The sequence below is a fragment of the Eleginops maclovinus genome, chromosome 8 (genome assembly GCF_036324505.1).
Source record: "Eleginops maclovinus isolate JMC-PN-2008 ecotype Puerto Natales chromosome 8, JC_Emac_rtc_rv5, whole genome shotgun sequence".
In the NCBI taxonomy this organism is placed as follows: domain Eukaryota; kingdom Metazoa; phylum Chordata; class Actinopteri; order Perciformes; family Eleginopidae; genus Eleginops; species Eleginops maclovinus.
In genome coordinates, this window is record NC_086356.1 from 16,936,534 (window position 1) to 16,960,125 (window position 23,592).

The window sequence follows — 23,592 nt, forward strand, 5'->3', positions numbered from 1 at the left end:
GTGTTTAATGTGTGTCAACACAACAGAGTAGAGAAAGCAATTTCCCTGTAAGGGATTAATAAAAGTATGTCTTCTTCTTCTTCTTGCATGCCGATTTTCTTCCACCCTTCTCCTCAGAAGACGCTGCTGTGTTAACTTCCGTGGACGACCTGGACGTCTCTGTGAGATGGTTGCAGTTCCATCTTTTTTAAGTGTTTGTAGCACTTTTGCTACAGCATTCTGACTGATAAGTAAAGCTCTGCAGATCTTTTTGTAGCCTTCACCTTTGCGGTGTAAAGACATTATTTTCTTTCTCTTCCATGTGGTGCCATTGCTAACAACATGAAATGGGAAGGGGTTTTCTTAAGTAACACCCTTTTATAGTCAACTGTCTGCTGGACAGCTGTGTAATGGATCATTAGACTCACCTGTGGTTGATTATTGTTAAATTAGACATTTGTAGTCTAAACTTTAGCTTTGCTTTAGAGACTTTCAGTGGGGTGTACTCATTTATGCATCGCCCTTATTTGAGTAAAACTGAAAAATGTGTAATCTAAGTTATATTATTAATTTTACTTTCATGTTATAAGTTAAACAGATGTTACATTAAACTTAGTCTTGTCAACATTTTGGAAATTGTTTTTGTGTTCATTGAGATATTGTTTAAAATGTTACTTTTCAAAGGGGGTGTACTCATTTACGCTGAGCACTATACGTAAAGTAAAGATCTGTGTGTGTGAGGTCTGCTTCTAGCATATGTGTGTGTGTGTGTGTGTGTGTGTGTGTGTGTGTGTGTGTGTGTATGTGTGTATGTGTGTGTGTGTATGTGTGTATGTGTGTGTGTGTGTGTGTGTGTGTGTGTGTGTGTGTGTGTGTGTGTGTGTAAGAGCTAAATGAGTTCACAGTATGCGAAGCACAGGAGTGCCTTAAGTCAGCAAAAATGTCAGTAAGTCCATCAATCCACCTCCCGCTGGGGGCTTTATGACAGACTGTAACGCAGAGCGAGCCCCTGCAGCAGCAAAGCCTTCCACTTTCCTTCTGTCTGCTAGCAAATGCTCCGTCTTGGCTAGTGCATTTTTAATACTCAAAACATAGAAAACATGTCTGACATTCAGAACATATGTTCATCATTCACATGCTGCCTTGAAGCCTACTGTAAAAACAACAAGAGGGTACATCTGGACACATTTTCCTCTCTTAAAAAAACAATTTTTGTTCTAAACTGCCTCGCCCAACCCTTTTTGAAGCACCTTAATGCAGCTACATCTGGCTCCAGTCTTGTGCCAATCTGACAAGCAGGTAACCCCCTGGCAACTGCAGTCACAAAACATTGTGAGTTTGGCAGCAGGAGAGGTTAATGAAGAAACTGATAGCATTTCAGAGCACATGCACTCAAATGACCTCTGAAATGAGCGGTTCAGGCAGAGGGAGTTAGAGTCCGTCAGAGTTTTGGCGGCTGCAGGATCTATTTTTGCTCCGTTGATGTTGCAGAGGGAAGTCATCGCTGCTTTATGAGAAGCTTTTTGTTCATTCAGGTTCGCATGGACAGAAATGAAAGTAGGGTTGGGCTGTATTGATTAATGAATGACACACAAAGCAAAATAATCCAGGGCCGTCAACGCTAACCTCCCATCTGTATATCAGAACAAGCGCCTTATCTCAAAGTGTTTGTTAAGTCTGTGTTACCAGATTAAACCATAGTAACATGTTCTGATCACACATTGGCCTGTGTTAGCCTGGTGATAAATGGGCTTCCTGCTCCCCACCAGCGCATGCCTTTCCTTAAATGAACTACAAAAGTTCTGTTATGGATTAACAAGCGAGCCTGAAGACACCACCGGCTGTGGTTACTTTCCACCACAGCACCATTTCCTGATGTTGCCATTTTGGCTGACATTTTCTGATGTTTAGCTCTGGCTTCATCTTCCTCTGTTGGTCAGTGTTTGCATGTTTGTTGCTTCTTAATGTGTTGTACTGCCTTTCAGATGTTGCTTTGTCTCCCTGTCTCTGTCCTCTCAGAGTTATGTTTGTTCTGACAGTGATTTATTTGCCTCTTCAAGTGTCACTGTGTAGCCTAATCTCATTCCCTCACAATTAGTTTGGGCTTACTCTGTGAAGTTTGAGATGGACCAGAACCGAGAGTTCAGTGACAGGCGGAGTTGATTTGTTATGAAAATGAAAAGACGTTCAATAGGTCTGGATTTGTTCTTCCTGGAGTATATCCACATGCTTCATGACTGAAGGAGAAAGAACTTGCCCAAAGTTGTGTGTGCTTGTTTTATGCGCCAGCATACTTGTTTGAGAGTACTCCTATGATACAGCACTCCTTTGTCCTTATCAGAAGCAGAGATCTTGGCTGTTTTGCAAACATACTGCATACTATATGCTCCATCAGTACGCACTGCATACTGCCTACTAAACAAAAGGTTAAGTATGCCTTTAGCCTTTCATTTCATGAGACCTGACACGACTGACAGTCTGACCCGGCCTGCAGCTCTCATATCTCTCCCAATCTCCAAACAGACACTATTACACTGACCACATACTGTGAATCTATTGGTCACTTTCATGTCTGTAAATCAATAGGAACTTAATAAATGACATATGACGGTCTAGAGCCTGGCTCTAAATCTCTGCCATTGCCCAGCCTGTAGAGGCGCAATGCATATCGGGAAATGTCATTATATCCAGTAAGCTCTGGCCAAAAAATCAGAATTATGGGCACATCTAGTACAACCAGTCCTTTTGAGCATACGAAGAATACACCTAGTATGTAGTAGTAGTAGTTGAGTATCCATTAGGCTCACTTGCTAATCTAAAATATATCCGGGCATTTTTCACATAGACAAAACCCACAAATGAAGCTCAGCACACTTCCTTCAGGAAGACTGGGCATACATTAATTCACTCCCCAGCTGCATATAATTAGCTCATCATGGGCACTCTCTTTTAACCAATCACATTTCACCACAATCTCCAGCAGCCAATCATCGTGATGCAGTCAAGCTTTAAAATTGTTCTCCTCTCTCCTGCAATCAGCTGTGATCTGAGGTGGTTATGCCGTGGCCCGCCTCCACCCCAACCACCTCCAGTCATCACATCCAGTGCCCAGGAGAGCTAACCCAAAGACCTCATCACACATCCTCTTCTTCTTCCCATCTCCTTATCAATCCAGATCTTCAATATCACCACCAGTGTCTAGACCCTGGTGGGTTTCTATTATACTCACAGCTACCTCTCCCCCTATATACGATATCAGGATGGGGGTCTAATCACCAAAGACTATTAGCTAACATTTCCATGTTGTGGCGCATGTGTAAATAAATGTTCTTTAAACAAAGAATGAGTCACTGATTATGAAGCACTTCATAATCAATTTTACATCATAATTTGTATTAATGGTATAAATACTTTCCAGATTCCAAACACAGTCAGTCTTCTTCATGTCATAACCTGGCGCCTACATCACCCACAATGCTACTTGACTACAGAAAATTCAGACAACTATTTTGTTGTATTATGCAAATACTGGCTAATGTAGCCATAAGCTGCAAGCTCCGAGCAGAGATTAACAGCAGGGTACAGAGATCTGATAGCCTCACATTATCTCCAAACTTTGAATAACCAATGCTGACTCATCATGTGACATCACCTGAGGCAATCTATCAGATTTTGTCAACTCCCACTGGAGCCACAAAATACTTTCTTTTTACAACACTAACGTCTAGCTAAAATGTAACATGATCTTCGATTTTGATTACATACACTAAGGTCAGTGGTAGAAAGTAACAAAGTACATTTACTCAAAACTTAATTCTAAACTCTAACTCCCTCTGTAGGGGACTTTTGAATTTTAGCCTTTACAAAGCATTTACAAGCACAGAAACCTATAAAACACACTACAGGAGAGGTAAACCCCCAAATGCGCAATAGGGCCTCTTTAAAACTTCACTTACAATAAAATATTTTAAACAAAAAAGGAAAAATTGGATAAAAGAAAAAATAATTATTTAAGTTTGTAGTAAAAATTGTTTTATTCTTTATTTCCTGCCTTATTTATCATCTCACGTCCTTACCAGTTGACCTTTTAGAAGGGCCAGACCCCTAGATTGCGAACCACTTTACAAACTGCCAAAGTGAATATAAACACAAAAAGCTCCACCTCATCCATCCAAGAGTGCGCTTAAGTGAGCTTATAGGTAGGGCTGATGAAATTCAGCCCCTAGTTTTGCTGCTATAGGCTTATACTGTCGCCTTACTTCTTTCATGTTCCAAATAACCCAGCTTACCCAAAATGTCTTTTTGGTGTCTGTCTATGCTGGGATCATGAGTCGTGGCTGTGGCTGGTGCTGTGGTGTGCATTTTCCAGCATTAAGACTACCTATGCTGTAAATGTATTATCTATTTAATTTACACATAACATCTATTGCTGTCCTGGGAGAGAGATCCCTCCTCTGTTGCTCTCATCAAGGTCTCTTCCATTATCCCCCATTAACTGGGGGGTTTCTTTGGAAGTTTTTCCTTGTCCACCGTGAGGGTCAAAGGACAGAGGGTATCATATTCATATACTGAGCAAGTTGTAAAGTCCACTGAGAGAAATCTTAAATGTGTGATATTGGGCCATATAAATAAAATCTGATTGATTGTTCCATCTACTGTAACCGGCTCCTTATAAATGTATGCATCAATATAAACAATGTAATAATATATCAGCCAAAGGAGCCATTTATCTGCAGAATGAGTACTTGCACTTTTGATACTTTAGTTGCATTTAGTTGATAACCCCTATGTACTTTAACTAGTAGTGTTTAGAGTATTTTCCCATTGTTGTTTTGGTGCTTAATCAAGGGACGCAGTATTCTGCTCACTGTCTCTGATACTGCGCCTGCAGCCTGGAGGAGAAAAGAGGGCAGATCGATATCCAGATAAAACCATCTCATGACATACTTCCACGGGCAAACATAAGGAAACACTTCATCCTGTGTGTGTGTGTGTGTGTGTGTGTGTGTGTGTGTGTGTGTGTGTGTGTGTGTGTGTGTGTGTGTGTGTGTGTGTGTGTGTGTGTGTGTGTGTGTGTGGGTTCTACGCATGAGAAAGCACATTCCTAACATACGGTGTGTATTGTCTACATGTGTTACAGCTGTTTGGTCATGCACCTCTGCAGCACAATGAATTATACACAGAGTCCTCCGCAGCCCTTTTCCTTAAGTGTCTTTCATATCACGGAGAATCTATTTCCCCCTGCAGTAGCACTCCAGGCCCGCCTCTGATTGATTGTGTGTTAAACTGCTGGTGTCTGAGAGACAGTCTGCCAGGAAGCATTGCTCTATGACTCCGGGTCCCCAGCACGCAGACAAGAAGCAAGCCTCTTCACCACACATGATAAATCAAGCTAATTACAAGAGATGTGTAATTTGAAAGTAAGTGTTTGGCACAAAGCTGGCCAAATCTAGCCCACGCATACACCCTTATTTGGAGAGTGCGACCTGGCAGCCTGGATGGAGACACATCTCCGACAAAAGAGTCTTATATCACAACACACATGCTGAGAGAAAGTTATCAGTGAAAAGGGCAAGCGAGATTCATGAGTAAATTTGCACTGCATGTACACCTCTGCAGATTGTCGGAAATAGCAGGAAATGACAGTGGAGGTGGAAGAAAGGGAGATGATGTGATCAGAACAATACAGACAATGAGATCAGGATAATGAGAGCTAGAGCTCCAAATGTTAAGGAGATGAATCAATTGAAAGAAAATAATTGGCCACTTGTTAGAAAAAAAGTAATTTTCCTCAGAAAAATTGTCAAACATTTTGATGGTTTAAAGTGATCAAATGTGAGAATGTACACCTTTTAGCAGTCTTACACTTAATGTCAATTGAATAGTTTTTAGATTTTTAAAGTAGTTATGACAAAACAGACATTTAAGAAGGAGGCAACTGTTTACTAAAACGTAGATAAAGGCGGCAGCTGCTCTCGGAAAACGGTGAATGGAGGCAATTAAAAATGTAAGAACATATAACCACAAGAAAGATTTTATTTAGGTAAATAACTACATTTCGAGTGCCAGGGTGACCTTCCTGTTCAAAACAAAAACATTTTTAGTTGTCAAGTTGTGCTTTTAAACGGGATTGCACACTTTAGGTCACTGGGTTCAAATTGACCCAGTTTTGGTCAATACAGTGACACCATACTATGTTTCTTAGTACCAAATTTATATTTTGACTCAGTGTTAACTAAAATTGTACCTTAAAACTGTCATAAATCTAGGGTTATAAGTCCAAAAATATGTGCATATGACATTGAGAACTGCACAAGATGCAGATTAGATACAGATTAGACCATATGATTAAACCGATAAGGAGATAATAAAGATTTGTTGCAAGCCAAGTGAAAACAAATCTCACACTATCACAAGTTCTTAGCAATCAATGCTTAGCTAGTGAGGAAGTCTTGTGCAGAACCAGTGGTTATGCAAAGAGGAAGGAAACTGTGTGAACAGAGTAAAAGTGAGAGCCTTTGAATAATGCAAACTTATCCACAGGACACAAAATGACAGACTGTGGTGCATAAGGCTAAGGTAAAACAACCAGTGTCATCCTGTTGGAGCTGCACACAGAATATCTAAAACATCCCCAGGAGGTTTGCCAAAAAAACACTCCTACCACAAATCAGCTGCACAATATGTGGTCCATCCATCACACTGACCCTGTTATCACGTGTTTGTCCCCTCACTATGTGTGTGCTCTCACAGGTGTTCATTTAAACACTACAGCAGGTGATTTGATCCCCAAAATGTATACCTCCTGTAGGTGGAATTAAAACCTGCATATTCGCAGCCACTCTATGGCGCATGATTGGACAGCCTTCAGGCACTGCTAGTCCGCCCAATAAAAAACAGATTTGGGCAATAAAATGACGATTGACCGCGTCCTGCCACTAAGCAGCTTTGTCAACATTGCAGGTGCAGACAAGATGTATCCATGCGTAACGCTTCCAAATACTGGGAATGAGAGCGCACGGTGTTAGGATTTAAAAAAAGATTAAATTAACACAATAAATTAAGCTTTTATGTTCAAATCTGACTCCAATCTCAGTTCTTGAGATGCACTCAGGGTACAGGGCTCCTAATCTATGCACACACACAGGCTAAATCTCCAAATTCACAAGGTTAAAACATTCATTGTATGGCTTCAATTAAAGTGCCAGTTTCCGTGGGGTAGTCGAGCCTGTCCCAGAACAAACATCGTAAAAAGAGAGAAAGACAGAAAGAGGTCCTACCTGGTAATCTCGAAGCTGCAACCTTTCCGAAGGAGCAGGGCTCTCTTCCGCATGATGCCTTTGTCTCTGCCGAGGTACACATTTTTATCTGAATTCATGGGTGCTGGGCGAGCAGGTAGACTCGGGGAAACAGCAGCGCCTTTTTTCCAAAGGAGAAGAAATAAAAGTCCCAAAATGCAAGACGGAAGGAGGCAGAGGATAAACAGAGAAACGGGCTGGTGGGAAAAAAAGAGAGGTGGAAAAAATCCTTTGACGCTTGGTCCGAGCAAAGTAATCTTGCAGACTCCCCCCCCCTCAGGCGAGACAAAAGACGGTGTTGTTGGAGCTCTTAGAGGTGCATGGTGTCCGGGGAGGAGGTGTCTCCATGCGGGCTGTAGAGCTGCTGCTGTCAACCTGAGAGTCCTGATCCACTGATCCTGAAGTGTGGAGCCACAGCGCTCCTTCTGCTGCTGCCCGGCACTGAGGGTTGATGGAGAGAGAGAGGGAGGGGGAGGGAGCGAGAGAGAGACTGTGACTAGAGTGTGGAGCAGCACTTCCTCAAACAATGCCCGCAATTTAAACCTGTCTGGGAACATTTTGTTTCCGAAAATCCTCATATAAACATCCAAAACCTATTCAATCATTTAAGAAATTCATTTTTTTGTTTTGTTATTTGGGGATTTATTTGCCCAACATCTCTAATATTGTGGTATTAGGTTTTATTTAGATTTTACGTCACAATTAAATGATTTGGTTGAATCTTTAAGATTTGCCTGCTAAATTGTCTTATAGACATCCACAATTTATGAAAGACATTATTTTGTTACATTCTTGAGAATATTTTCGAATATGCTGCCATACTCACCCACCCATTATTACCTAAGAATATATACACTTATTATTGTTGAATTTGTTGGGATTTCCCCCCCCAAATTCTCTCTTTGACATCCACACCTTATGAAATCAGAAAAAAACATTTTGAATTTGTTTGTTTGTGATCAAAAAAGTTCACTGGTTTGCTTGTACAGAAAACATGTTAATATTGCTTTGTCAGAATGTATATACATACAAGCATATTCCTGTATATGTATAGTCTTTTGTAATTGTCATTATTCTTTGGCAATACTGTAATGTGTTTTGGTCATACGAATAAAGCTAGAGAGCTTTGTGGTGAGTCTGAGTAAGAGTGAATGTGTTTAGAATAAAATGTGTAAATTACTGTGAGAAAGGAAGAACTTGAGTACACATAAGTGTCTGTTTCTACAGCCTACAGCACAATGCACTGTTGTTGACGTTAATAGTATGCATCTATATTTTAGTCTTTGAGTTGTAGCTGTGGAACCTCAGGATATCACAGCTGAGTGCAGCAGCAGAGGAGACCTTGAAGCAGTGTTTACTCTGCTAAACCATCGCTCTGCTGCAGGTGCACCCAGCTATGGGTGCTATGGATTAGCTGATTAGCTCCAAACATATAAAGGTGTGGGTGGAGGTTTCATCCTGCGCCTCATTAGGGCCAAACGAGGAGGGGGATTCAGAAGGCAAACTGAGAGGGAGACAGTCAGAGTGTGTGTGTGTATGTGTGTGTGTGTGTGTGTGTGTGTGTGTGTGTGTGTGTGTGTGTGTGTGTGTGTGTGTGTGTGTGTGTGTGTGTGTGTGTGTGTCTTTTCTATCCATTTAACTTTTTCCAAAGGTCATAATAATTTATCTTGACGATGCTCTTTTGAAAATCAAATTAGTCTCAAATAAAAGTATAAAACATTTGTGAAAGTTCCCCTTAACAAAACCCCCTAACCTGTTGTAATGACATTCATGTCTAATATAATAAAGAGTACAGTCTGTTCCTGCTTCCAATTAAATGTTTACTGGGATAACTTTTATTATTTAGCTCTCTAAGTAAAATTTAATGTAATTGACATTTAGCAGCTGAAGAGCCAGACCTTTCCCTCAGGCGAAAACACGTCAGGATAGAAACACAATGATGATAATGTCGTTCTGTAATGTGATATTAAAAATCAATTATTTGCCATAACATCTTAAAAGGCGATAATATGGCACTGTTGTTATGGTGCCCTCAAGTGGCCAGAAAATCTGTTCCCCCCGCCTCCATTTGACTCCTTTAGGAATAGTGAGATCACTATGTAACACTCGCACATCTATTGGCGAACGCTCCAACACATAGTAGTGATAGGCTAAGACATCTCTAACAGAGCCGGCCAGCTAACCAATCAGAGCAGACTGGGCTCTGGTTTCAGACAGAGGGTGTAAAGAGGAGCTGCAGCACAGGCAGTATGAGAAAAATAAAGAGCTTTTTGAACATTAAAGCATGGAGACATGTCCCAGGAGAGGCACAAAATGAAATGAACCTGAACATGAGCAGAATAGGGTCTCTTAAATGTCTCTGATCTGATTGGGAGATACTCTTTTGCATGTTGGAGGTTCTTATTTGTATTTTTCACCTTTTCCATCCAAAAAAAGAGAAGCTGATTAATCCCACATATGTACACAAACACACACACACACACAAAAATACACCCACCCACCCACCCACCAGACAGACAGACAGACAGACAGACAGACAGACAGACAGACAGACAGACAGACAGACAGACAGACAGACAGACAGACAGACAGACAGACAGACAGACAGACAGACAGACAGACAGAAACACACACACACACACACACACACACACACACACACACACACACACACACACACACACACACACACACACACACACACACACACACACACACACACACACACACACACACACACACACACACACACACACACACACACACACACACACACACACACTCACTCTGTCTAGCATGTCTGTCCACTGTTTACATGAGGAATTCTCTCAACGTGACTCACACAGCTGCATCCAGAGAAACCCGGCCATGTTTGTGTGATCGGAGAGACTTCAGATGTGTTGCTAAGACCTTCTGACTCTCTGCACTGCAACAGCTAACCATATCTTCACATCCAAAGCTATGGCAACAGAGAGAGACGCCTTAAAAAGCCTTCCTCTCACTGACACAGCTTTTCAATCTCATCGTGTGTTTACAGCACGATAAAGAGCAACCCGCTGTGCTGAAATAAGACTTTTGCTTTGAGGTTTAACGTTAGGGACACAGCATTTACTGTCATCTACACTTCCATGAGGAAATTTAGTAAGGATATTTATTTCGCTTGTCACTTACATATAGGAATACATGTTTTCCAAATAAGTACTATATCTAATACAACATGTATTCTCAGGTGGAGAGCAGCAGTGAGGTTATGCAATGCTCTTTTCTATATCTACTGAACATGGAGGACACCGAAAGGCCTCCTGGGTTTGCAACCTTCAACATGTCTGAAAAAGCCTGAACAAATTCTGGCCTTGTGAAAAAACTTGTCTAACTGTTGGCTAAAATAATAATAAAAAGGACTACATGTAAGTATTGCTGCTTTTAGGCTGTAGCTTTGAGACTCTTTGGTTTAAAATCTGAATGAATCATGCATGAGTGAGTTTTGGAAAGATTCAACACATATGTGATTGATGATAGAAGAGTTTATGAAATGGCTGATTTCGATCCCGAGCTCCATATCCGTGCTTCATGAGCTTGATCTGCACAGTAATGACCAGCTGTCATTTTTAAAACTCCAGTGTCACGGGGAGTGTGGCGTATGATCCGTAGCTGGCCTCCTGGTGTGATTTTGGCTCAATCACCAGACTGACCAATGACTTTCACACAAGCACTTAGAGGTCATATTATCTCGACAGCAGCAGAGGGTACTTCTGTGTGCAGCCTCCATTAGTCAGGAAGTGGCAGTTTGGGACGAGAGGCGAGACGTAACACTCACACACTTAAAGGGGTAGTTTGAATTGTTTAAAGTTTGGTGGTTTAAGTTATTATCCACAGTAAGCGTATTACCTACAGTAGATGGTGGTCGGCATGCTTTTATTTTGCAGAAACAGACAGGAATATCGGCAAAGAAGCTAAACAATGTACGGCTTCAGTCAGGGGCAGCTACAAAATGTATGTTGACTATTTTATCAGAGTTGCTTTTCTTCTACATAATTTGTGACCTTGGTGTTTGGAAATTATATCATATATACATTTAGATATGTAAGTATTCTTTTGTTACTGTGGCTAACTGTTTCCAGTCTTAATGTTATGCTAAGCTAACCATCTCCTGGATGTAGCTTCATATTCTGCACAGAGACATGTAGACGGCCTCATTCCTGTCATCTAATTCTCTGCAAGAAAATTAATAAGCTATTCCCCCAAATTACTTTTCCTGCTGGTTTAGACTCAAGAGGGCATGCATCACAAAGCAAAAAGAGAGAAACTCATTATGTAGTTATTAAATAATAGTTCTCATCAGTATCCCAGCCTGCTGTGTCTGTTTCTGCAGGAGGATTTTGGGAGCTGAACGATGATCTGTACCCAACATTTCTGAACAATTTTCTGAATAAAGGACTTCTGTTGCACGGCATAAAGTAATTTAACAAAGTCCAAAAGAAATAAATGCATGAAACCAATTCCCTCTAACCTGCAGCTGATATTCGAAAATGCAAGTTGGATTGCAGGATTGCTGCTTTACACATATTCGGTATAAAGTATAAACACAAAAGAAGGAATAAGCTTGTAAAAAAGGAGCATATATAGATTTTAAAAGCTACTTAAAATAACTCTTACTAAGTTACAATATAAAAAAATATATAATATACGAAAAAAGTGCATTAAGAATAGAAAAAAGATAACTATGTAAATTAGAGGGGCTCTATAATGCACATTTTCAGATTCATGTACTCTGTACCTCTACTGGGACATGTCTCCATGTTTTAATGTTCAAAAAGCTCTTTATTTTTCTCATAATTTCTGTGCTGCCGCACTTCCTTTCACCCTCAGTCTGCTCTGATTGGTTAGCTGGGCGGCTCTGTTGTGATTAGTCAATGTCCTGCCCCTTAGCTTATCACGTACAATGTGTTGCAGAAACAGCTAATAGCTGAGGGAGTTTAACATAGTGATGTCATTATGTTCCAGACCATTATCATGCACAAAGAGCTCCAACTCACTAAAGGTAAAGGAAAACACAGAGAAGCATAACACATGGAGCCTCCTCTGTATCTCTTCACCTCCTGTCTCCACTGCCTGTGAATGGATTGAATCATCTGTGTCTTGCTGACCTGCGCAATAAAAAAGAGCAAAGAGGAGAGGGGGGCCAAACACCAGCTGAGATGAGTCCATCGCTGACAGGAGACCACAACAGCCCAAATCTAAAACACACTGTGGGGACATTTGAGCCAAGCGATGCCAACATTGGCACGTCTCTGTGGGTTTCTGGCGGCTGCAGGGTGTGTGTGTGTCAGCAGGCTCAATGGGCAGCAGTGTGCAGAGATGAGAAGCACAGAGCCAAATGCTAAAATCACACTTTCAACGGGAGCACAGAGAGAAGCTGTTATCAAGCTCTGAGTCACAGTAAAATCAATTCAGCCCTTTCTGACAATTGAAGCGTAGGACGTGAATGAGAATTAAAGCAGAGGACCTTTTTTGACTGTGGACACCTTTAATGGGAGCAATAAAGCATATCTGAGTGACCCAGACTGCTGATTAATGAATTATTTTAAATTAATTTAATGAAAATAGAATTGTTCTGGGGGAGGGCCTTACATAAAAAATAAAAACATGAAAACATGAAACTAAGCTCCCTTTACTAATATTCTTTCTGTATAGTCAGTTAAAATGTTTAAAATGTAAAGAAACTGTTTCATGCTGCAATCCCCTGCAACATGATTATTCGGATCTCTATTCAAATCCAGTTAGAGGAGGCTCAAAGCTGAAGATCAACTGTGTGTGTGTGTGTGTGTGTGTGTGTGTGTGTGTGTGTGTGTGTGTGTGTGTGTGTGTGTGTGTGTGTGTGTTTGTTGCACGTAGCTGTGTTAACAGGTGCGGGGGTTTCGTCAGGGTAGTCAGCGTTCATGTAGGCTGAGGAAAAAGTCTTCAAGGGCATCGTTGGCGTGATTAAGGACGACCTCTCTGTTTGCTTGCTTCTCACTCTACTGCAGAGATGCAAACACACACTCATACAATCTTACTGTTAAACATCACACAACTCTCCCTCTCCTTCTCCGGCCTGCTTAAATCACACAGCTAATCAGAGAAATCACTGAAAGCATGATTAGAAGGAACATTATTTTAGATGAAATCTGCAGAGGAGGATACGTTTGAAAGAAAGCCACTCTGTTCTTGTAACAAATATCAGCCACATGGAGTCCAGAACATTCACAACAACCAAAAACATACAATTTAGATGCAGAGCGATTATCCAGAGGGCCTGATAAACATCTGAATACTGATGTGCTGTGGTTATTCGCTCTCAAATTGCAGCTGAAATGTATCATAAAAGCACCTCCGTAGAGCGTCTGACAGGCCTGTTTGTGCACTTTGAAGCCATTATCAGCTTAAAGATTAAATAAAAGAGGTAAGGTTTCCTTTCAAACCGTCTGCTGAGGAGAGAAAATATTCTATGCTGTGTATTTTTGACCTCTTGTGACACAGTAAACAGTTTGCTCTCATGTCAATCCTCCAGCTGCCTCCAGGGAGTTTTTAACATCTGTAACACAGAAACAATCAATGTCAGATAGTGATGTTTATGGATTACTTCATATTGTACGGATATGCTGTGCGTGCCTGTGAATGTAATGTCCTTGTTCATCTGTTTAATCTCAGTCCTCCCACAGGAGCACATAATAATCTCTGTGTAAGGAATCCTCTGTTCTCAATCACCTCCTCTTCATCTTTCTTCCACTTATCTTGCACCTGCATCCTCCTAACTGGCCATCTCGAAAGTGCTTGAGTCTTTATTTACCTCTCTAATGGTTACATTTCAAAAAATAAAAAACACTTGAAACAAGAAGAAAAACGTGTGTGTTTCTTGAGATCAATGATTTTAAACGTTTTATTTGAACAATTTGGTGATTTATACTTTACATTTACTGCATTAATTATCTGCATGGACAGCAGCTCTGTGAGGCTGTTCTCGTGCCACACACACACACACACACACACACACACACACACACACACACACACACACACACACACACACACACACACACACACACACACACACACACACACACACACACACACACACACACACACACACACACACACACACACACACACACACACACACACACACACACACACACACACACACACACACACACACACACACACACACACACACACACACACAATAAGAATAGCTGGTGTTATGTGTATTAGGTTCACGGTACTGTGTTCAGTATGTTGGTTTTTACGAATTGAAAGGTCAGCTGAGGTCATGACTTTTTGGAAAAAAATGTATTGTTGCCAGTTGGCCTTGGATGAAAGTCTGTACCAAATGTAATGGCAATCCATCCAATTGCTGTTAAGGTATTTCAATAAAAAACGTGTTTGTGGTAGAACAGGGACCAAAGTCTACCAGATTCATCTAGACCAAAGTCGTAGACCAACTGACTGATTAACAATGCTAACATTAGCATAATGTTGGAGATAAGGAGATAATTAAGGGAGAAAGGACCCTGCAGCGAATCTGCTCAAAGTAACAATGCAGAGTTATATCGACACCTTTCTGACTCACTCGCAACAAAAATCAATCATCAAAGCGTCGTCTCATCAGGATTATTGTTTTGGATCTGATGGAGCAGGTGTTCATCAGACCGCCTCTTGAATCTCTCTGAGTGTCGGTTAAAGTTGAACCCTCCTCAGCAGCAGCATGGAGAAGAGGACAAGCAATTAGTCTGCTCTTTGTGATCACAGATGTCGTCTTAATGGCTGTCAGTGGGAATGTGTGGGTGAATGTGTGTGTGAATGTGAAACTTACCATGTATCTATTTTTGTATCATGGTGAGTTTAAACTCTCATTTGAGCACGTTTCTACCTCTATTGTTCATTAAAAGAGAAAGTTCACCCCTTTTTAGCTGTAGAGAGATCTGCCTTCTCTCCAATATAACTTGAATAAGAGTTTGTGGTCCTTAAAGCGCCCAAAAATTACGTTTGAATAATTAAATAGCAAAATTTTGTTCCTGATATTATGACCCGTTTTTATTTTTTTTTACCAAAACAACCAAACTATACCCACTAAAGAGTAACTTCTTGTCTGTGCACACCTCTTTCTGCTCTGTGACATGGTTGGCAGGCGTATTATTACATTACATTCTTTTTAGTTGACACTTTTATGCAAGCTGATGTACAAAGCACCTCTACAGAGGCCAATATCACATTGTTGTTCTTGCCCAATGAATTGTTGACTGCAGGGGCCATGGATCAAACCAAAGACCCTCCAATTGTTAGACAACTTTCTACACCCTAAGCAACAGCCATTCACGGTGTAGTTTGTCAGAAAGAAAATAGTTCCTACATGAAACTGCTGACAGTAAGGTCTGAGAATCATCCAGAGCAACACTATTTCTGGAAAGAGACATTCTGTTGTGTTTTCAAATGTGTTTTGTTTGGGGTTTTTTTGGGTGTTTTGAGCACGACATCTAGTTTTATCTCAACGATTGATACTTCCAACTCACACTAAAACACTCTAGCGTGCTTTCGTTTACACTACAATGATAGTGTTGTTTTCAAAGAAACATAGTGCTGTCTTCTATGTGAATTAAATACTAGATTAGCTTAAATGCAGGAAGAAAAAATTTGTCAAAAGAAAATGTGTTGCCTTTTGCATCAGTGACGATGATAATGCAAGAGATGATTATGATGATACATAAAAAGCATGTAGACTAAAACAAGCCTTAGAAAATACATTAGAAAGTGTAGGGCTTTAACCTATCTTAGGATTTTGAAAAGAAATGAACAATTGGATTTGGGGGAGAATTTTCCCTTTAAGGCTTATGCATGCTGTGGTTACCAGGGTTAGCTTATAATAAAATAGAAGTAGTAAGGTTTGGCAGAACTGCAAAAGTATGTATTTGTAGGACGAAGAAGCAGGAGCGCCTGCAGGAGTTTTCCTGCTGACTCACTTTAGTAAACTCTGTCTGTAGGTCTCTATGTTCCCTGGCTCCTATACCTACAGGGTGACTCACAGCTTATCACTACTGAGCCTCTAAAGTACACACGCTCAAATGCACACACTCGCAAACCTACTCCTATCAGGATGCCAGTAACACTCTTTCCCACTCTGAGCTCATCAGAGTCGGGGCAGTGATGAACGGGCAGATGGTGCCACTCTAGTGCTTCCCCTCCAGCAGCTTTGATAAGAGAGTCAGAGAGGATCGCTTCACTTGGAGTTATGTCTGCCATCTCCCAGTGGACTCATCCAAAGTATACCAATAGGCTGTAAGATGAGCCCAGGTGAAAGTAAACTAGACTCTTTTAGATGAAACAAAACAGAGGCAGAAACAGAAGAGCAGAATCTTAAAAAGAGACATTTTAGGATAAGTGTGTCCAATCGTTTTATTCTTCTTTTTGTTAACAACAAATCCCCCCAAAAAATAGTTGTGTCGGTCTGACTTTGTCCAACAATCAGTGTCTCTCAGCCCAAAGTTCATCAAGTCCTACTGTATAAAGGATGCAATGTTTGGTGTTAGCAATGTGAGGACTACGACTCCTTGAGTGCCAATATCTGTCCACCATTCTACTCCAGACAGTACAGAAAGGATTAACAATTGGATCCTCCATTGGACTATTTTGTTTACTTCCAGAACATAGTGATGTCGGCAGGACAAAAAAAAAGGCAGGACAAAAAAAAAGTCATCCCTCCGACTGTAACATACAACAAATGTTTATTGAAGTGTTATGTTTCTGCAGAGGAAATCCCTCAGATGGAGACGTGGATGACTAAATACGTGTCTTCCATCTTTCTCTTTAACTTGTCAACATCCTCTCTGCTCGCTATCTATCTCTCTGCTGATTTCCTCCATAAGCCTATTACACAATGCTCAGTTTTACAGGATAATTCAACATAATTACTCTCATCTGCAGAACACGTCCTTTACGCAGCAGCAATGCAAATCAGCCTCTTCCCGTTTTGCAGCAGATCTGGCCGTTGATGGCTTCCTGGGGCTGTGGGAGGATGAGAGGAACAGATGTCAGTTATTCATGAGGTCTGTGTGTCTCCCAGAGAGGGGATTAGGATTGTCTGATGCATGCATGTAATAACCTCATCCTTCCTCTTTAAATGTCACTTTGACCGTTTGCATGCTCCGAGATGAGAAACATTATTCTTTCTTGCATCAGATACAGCAGATGGGAACACTTTTCACATGTCTATTTGTCCGTATGGCGTGCACAAGAGGAAATACAGTATTGATGTTACCCTTTGAGCAAGAGGTGAGCAGGTGCAGTCGCTGCAGGCAGGGATTCCCAATCTTTACAGCTTTCCATCACCTGAGAGAGGCTTTTCCTGTCTAGAGCTAATGCACACAGCGATAAAAATGCAATCTTATTTGAGATTCCTCCTCTACTCGTCCCTAAAAAGAAAATGGTGATGGTTCTTACAGTTTCTGTCAATTGTCACCTCTATTCTCAGCCTAAACTGAAATCGGTCAGTCTGCCATAAGGAGATAAAGAGGAAGAAGAAGACTTTTTGACTTTTACAAAAATACTTTATTACAGGTTTAACAAATGTACATTTACATCAAATAAAGTGCTTTATTGTGCAATAAAAATCTATTTACCTAGAATAAATAAATAAAAAAGCTAAGCCTTAAAAACTTGTGTAAAGTGCAAATCCTCATTAACCACAGAACATACAATGTCTTTATAGCACCAACGTTGTTTAAAAGCTTCCAAGTCCCCGATGTGTTTATAAAAACGATGCTCTAGCCCAGTGTTTCCCAACCACTGTGCCGCGGCACACTAGTGTGCCGTGACAAATCATCAGGTGTGCCGTGGAAAATTATCCAATTTCACCTGATTGGTTCTAAGTGAGCGGCATGTAGTGACAGCAAAACAATTCGATGCTCTTCCAATAGAGGGCAGTGTATCAGAGCGATATGTCGTGACGGTAATGCTAGTTGTTGCTGGTTTGGTTGCCAACGGTCTTAAAAAATACAAAGAAGAAGAGTGATATGTCCCGCAGCAGCCGGAAGTTCATAGCCATGCTTCGAGTGAGACAGTGCAGGTGATAACTATGGATAAATATTTGAAAAGAAAAAGTACTCAATCTGACCTGGGTCCTGAAGAAAATTCCGACCCAGATGAAAGCCCTAGCACGAGTACTGGTCAGAAGAAAACAAAAAAGGTGAGCCCAAGACAGTACAGTGAAAGTTATCTTGCCTTTGGATTTACCTTTACCGGGGAACCAAGTGCTCCAACTCCGCTATGCCTGGTGTGCGGGGAAAAGTTGTCCAACAGTGCCATGGTTCCAAGTAAACTCAAACGCCATTTAGAGACAAAACACCCGTCACTTCAAAACAAGAATACAGACTATTTTGTTAAACTGCGTGAACAGACTGGGAAACAGGCAGCGTTATTGAGGAAAACCACCAAGACGGGTGAAAAAGCTCTTAAAGCTAGCTACCAAGTTGCTGAACTCATCGCCAAATCAAAACAACCACACACCGTGGCAGAGACATTAATAATGCCTGCATGCAAAATTATCTTGCAAGAGATGCTCGGCCCTGGTGCCGTTAAAGAATTAGCCCAAGTCCCTCTTTCAAATAATACAATTTCCAGACGTATTCAAGACATGTCTGCAGACATTGAAAAGATAGTTTTGGAAAAGTTGCGCATCAGTGCTAAATTTGCATTACAACTTGATGAATCTACGGATATCAGTGGACATGCGCAACTTATGGCAAATGTGCGCTTTGTAGACGGAGACACCATCAGAGAACAGTTTCTGTTTTGCAAGGAATTGCCAGAAAGAACAACAGGAGAAGAAATTTTTCGAGTTGTGTCAGAGTACATTGAACAAGGAGGACTGAAGTGGCAAGACTGCGTAAGTGTGTGCACCGATGGAGCAGCTGCCATGGTCGGGCGCACCAAAGGATTTGTTAACAGGGTGAAAGAACAACATCCAGATGTCATCGCGACGCATTGTTTTCTGCACCGGGAAGCACTCGTTGCCAAAACATTGCCAGAAGACCTAGTTCCTGTACTGGGAGATGTTGTGCGCATGATAAATTTTGTGAAAACGAGACCTGTGAAAAGCCGCATGTTCGCATCATTGTGTGAAGAAATGGGAGCGGAGCATAAAGTGTTATTGCTGCACACGGAGGTCCGGTGGCTGTCCCGTGGCAAAATTTTAGCTCGTGTGTATGAGCTGCGGGAGGAACTTAAAGTGTTTTTGACAAATGAGAAGTATGATGACGCTAAGTTGCTCTCAAGTGATGAGTGGTGTGCAAGACTAGCATATCTGGCAGATATATTTCAACATCTGAATGACCTGAACACACGAATGCAAGGCCGAAATGAAAACCTGCTCACAAGTACAGATAAAATACAGGGATTTCGTTCAAAGGTGCTGCTCTGGAAACAACATGTGGAAAGTGCCAATCTTGAAATGTTCCAAAACACACAGAAATGGCAAGAGAAATGGCCGAGTGTCAACAGTGCTGCACTGTGTGAGACAATAGGTAAACATCTGCAAAGTCTTGAGCAGAGGTTGTCATTTTATTTCCCTTCACTTTCCACTGATTGCCTTGACTGGGTGAGGAACCCATATAGCTCAACTGCAGTTGGAAGGGACATGACATTGCAGGAGCAGGAAGAAATAACTGAACTGAGACAGAATCGTGGTCTAAAGCTGAGCTTTGCTGATCTACCTTTGGACAGTTTTTGGCTGACTGCTGCCAAGGAGTTTCCTATTCTGGGAAACAAAGCAATTTCAGCTCTTCTCCCTTTCTCCACCACCTATCTGTGTGAGCTGGGCTTTTCAAGCATGACTACTTTAGAACCTCCTAAGGCTTAGCGGTCACATGCGTGGACAGCACTCTTTAGCTCATATGTCCACAATCGTGTTCACTGCTGAATTGGGGTTGTTATGGACATGTACGTGGGCACTTACACTGCCATCTGGTGGTGTCAGAAGAATCTAACATACTACGGTAAAATTCTAAATGGCGGCGAACATGAGGGAAGATTCAAGTGGCCGCTCCAAACACAAACATCGACCAGGTAAGAAGTCCTGTGTTATTTTATGGCTTATTCTTATTTAGATATTTATAGAAGCGTTGGACATTTGTTGTGACAAGCAAATTTGGAAAAAAAATTGTAAAAATAAGAACTTAGCATATCACTAAACATTAAGTACACGTATGTGTACTTATGGACTAACGCTCCTCAAAACAGCTAATATGCTAGTAAACATGCACACATGTAAAATGAGAAAAAAAGTATCTCTGGTGCAGCTAAAAAGCTGTACATTGTCTAAATATAATAAATAACAATTCAATCACTAAATACATATATACATACATAGATTAGTGGGTTAAAAATGTCAGTAAAATGTAATATGCTAGTAAACTAAACTAGCTTGCAGCTAACTCTGCTGCAGCTAAAAGCTGTTCATTGTACCACTGAAATAATGTACAAATAAATAATGCATAAGTACATGAATGTCATTGATTTGTATGTGAATTTGTCATGTTTTTATTTCCAGAGCGTTTTTCCTTGCAAAAAGCTATGGAGCTACTTGGGTTAATTGATGGAAACAACTCAGATTTGGACTTGTCTGACAATGATGATCCCATCCTGGATGAAAATTACCAACCATCACCACAGGAGCAAAGCAGCAGTGAGGATGAGGGTGACAGTAGTGATGATGAGGACCCCATTCCTGAGCCCACTGAGCACAGCAGAGGACGTAAACGTGTCCGTGGTGCAGATAATGGTTAGCCAAGACCCAGTAGATTTTTGTTTATGTTATGTAGTTAGGGCTTCGGGCTACGCAAAGGATTGAAGGCAAAATGCTTATTTACAACACTTGTTGACAGGTTCATTGACAGGGACAGAGAGTACAGGGACAGGTTCATCCAGCACTCCCAGGCGTCAACGTCGAACTGAGACAATTGAGACTGATAGGTCAGAAAATGACTCTGAGGAGCCGACACCAGGACCAAGCAAAACCAAAAAAAAGAAAAAGGGAGAGTCCAAACAAGGTAATTGTTATTATTTTAGCACGCCTTGAGGGTAAATCTTCAAATTTCATGTAAAAGTATTTTATGCACCAATACAATTTTGCTTACATGGGTAAAATGTAACTTACTGCAATAAATACTATTTCATTCTGATTCTGGTTGTGCAGGACGTGGAATACGCTGGAAGGCTACTCCATTGATGCCAAACCTTGCAGAGTATCAGCATCAGGACGAAACTGATCTAGACAGACATGCTGGAACCCACTAGACTATTTTGAACAGTACATAGATAGAGATCTGATGACACTGATTTCAGAATGTTCGAATGTAATGACACTGTCTAAGAGTGGGGGACCCACTCAACATGTCAGTTGATGAGGTTTACCACTTTTTTGGTGCCTGCATTTTGGATGTCCTGCATCAGGTACCCAACCATAAGAATGTATTGGTCCAAAGCACTGAAAATCACTGCCATCACTGACAGATTCACGCGAGCCAGATTCTTCAAACTGAGGGGAGCAATAAAAGTGGTAATTGATGATGATGTGCCTGAAGACCTGAGGAAGTCTGACAAATTTTGGAAGGTGAGGCCTTTTCTCGATCGGATTCTGCTAGGCTGCAAGTCTCTGAACCGTCCTGATTGCGCATCAATTGATGAGCAGATGATACCCTTCACGGGAGCCTGTCCATGCAGGCAATATCTGCCAATGAAGCCAAACCCAGTTGGCATAAAGAACTTTGTTTGTGCTACAGCAGATGGCATTGTGCTCGACTTTGAGCTCTATCAAGGTACAAATTCACTGATTGAGAAGGTTGAAGAACCCGAGGGCCTGGGTTTGGCAAGCTTAGTCATCGAGCGTCTGTGCCAAACTCTTCAACGTGGCACAAAAGTATATTGCGACCGGTTCTTCACCACAATCAAAGGTGCGCAAAAAATGATGGAGAAGGAGCTGTACATCACAGGTACAATAATGAAGAACCGACTCACTGGAGCGAACCACAAGTTACCCAGTGACAAAGACATGAAAAATGCAGGAAGAGGTACCTCAGCAGAAGTGTCCGCTGAAGATGGAAAGTTGTGTGTAGTCAAGTGGTATGACAACAAACCAGTATTGATGATGTCTGTTGTTCATGGTACACAGCCTGAAGACACCTGCCAGCGCTGGGACAAGAAGATGAAACAATACGTCACTGTCTCGCGACCAAGCATTGTCCGTCAGTACAACAACAAGATGGGTGGAGTTGACTTGATAGATAGAATGATTAGTTACTATCGCATGAGCACCCGTACTAAGAAGTGGACAATGCGGATGGTAATGCACTTCACCGATCTGGCTTTAGCCAACAGCTGGCTACTCTACCGCAAAGACCATGCAATATGTGCTGGACCAAAGACAAGACACATCCAGTTCCTCCAGTTCCGTATGGAAGTGGCAAAGATCCTCTTGGCCCAGCATCACGGTGCAGATGCTGACCTATCGGAGGAAGATTCAGAGGAAGATTCAAATCAAGGGGTAAAACGTCATGTGACAGAGTTGCCCCATGTCTCCGTCCGCAGAAGGGCTAATGCCCACCTCCCAGAGATGATTGGCCTGAAGAATGCGATGCGCTGCAGACAACCAGGCTGCACTGGAAGAACCCGAGTGCGTTGTGTTACCTGCAAAGTGTTGTTGTGCTTACAAACCGAACGCAACTGTTACTCAGTTTTTCACACATAGATGGCAGTGATTTTCAAGGTGTGTACATGATCCTACATGAATCTCCACATGTACTCCTTGTGACATCATTGCTGTGTGTGTGTGTGTGTGTGTGTGTGTGTGTGTGTGTGTGTGTGAAAATGAAATGTTTCCCTGTTGTTTTAACTTTCTGATCAAAACATGTTCAAAAATGTGTGTCTATGTGAAAAAAACTGCTGTTCAAGGTGGAAATAAATAGTTTTTCATTCTATTACATAAAGGTGACTTAATTGTGTTTTATGGAGATTCGGAACAAGAATCCACATATGTGGACATCATTTTTCTCTAAAAGTACACCACATCTAAAGATGAAAATTAGTTTTTATTCTAATTAGGTTCCAAAAAGCCCAAATAGCAAAGAGAAATAAAAAATGCATGTAAAAAAACATCTTGGGCCTTAGGAGGCTTTAGAGACTAAGAAAAGAGAGAGACTCAGAGCTGTTGAGGAAGATCTTCGTGTTTGCCTTTCTTCAATTCCTGCAAGAATATCAGATTTGTGTTCAACTAAACAAGCCCAGGTTT

At 41.3% G+C, this 23,592-nt stretch overlaps 1 protein-coding gene across 1 annotated transcript in view; it reads right to left on the reverse strand.

Moving 5' to 3' along the window:
* Window positions 1-23,592, reverse strand: part of garnl3 (GTPase activating Rap/RanGAP domain like 3) — a 103,031-nt gene that overhangs the window by 65,756 nt on the left and 13,683 nt on the right. The window contains exons 2-3 of the mRNA XM_063889801.1: window positions 17,223-17,315; window positions 7,260-7,718 (exon numbers count right to left, since the gene is read on the reverse strand). Coding sequence (XP_063745871.1) covers window positions 7,260-7,357 — 98 coding nt within the window. The 5' untranslated portion in view covers window positions 7,358-7,718; window positions 17,223-17,315. The remainder of the gene's footprint in view (window positions 1-7,259; window positions 7,719-17,222; window positions 17,316-23,592) is intronic.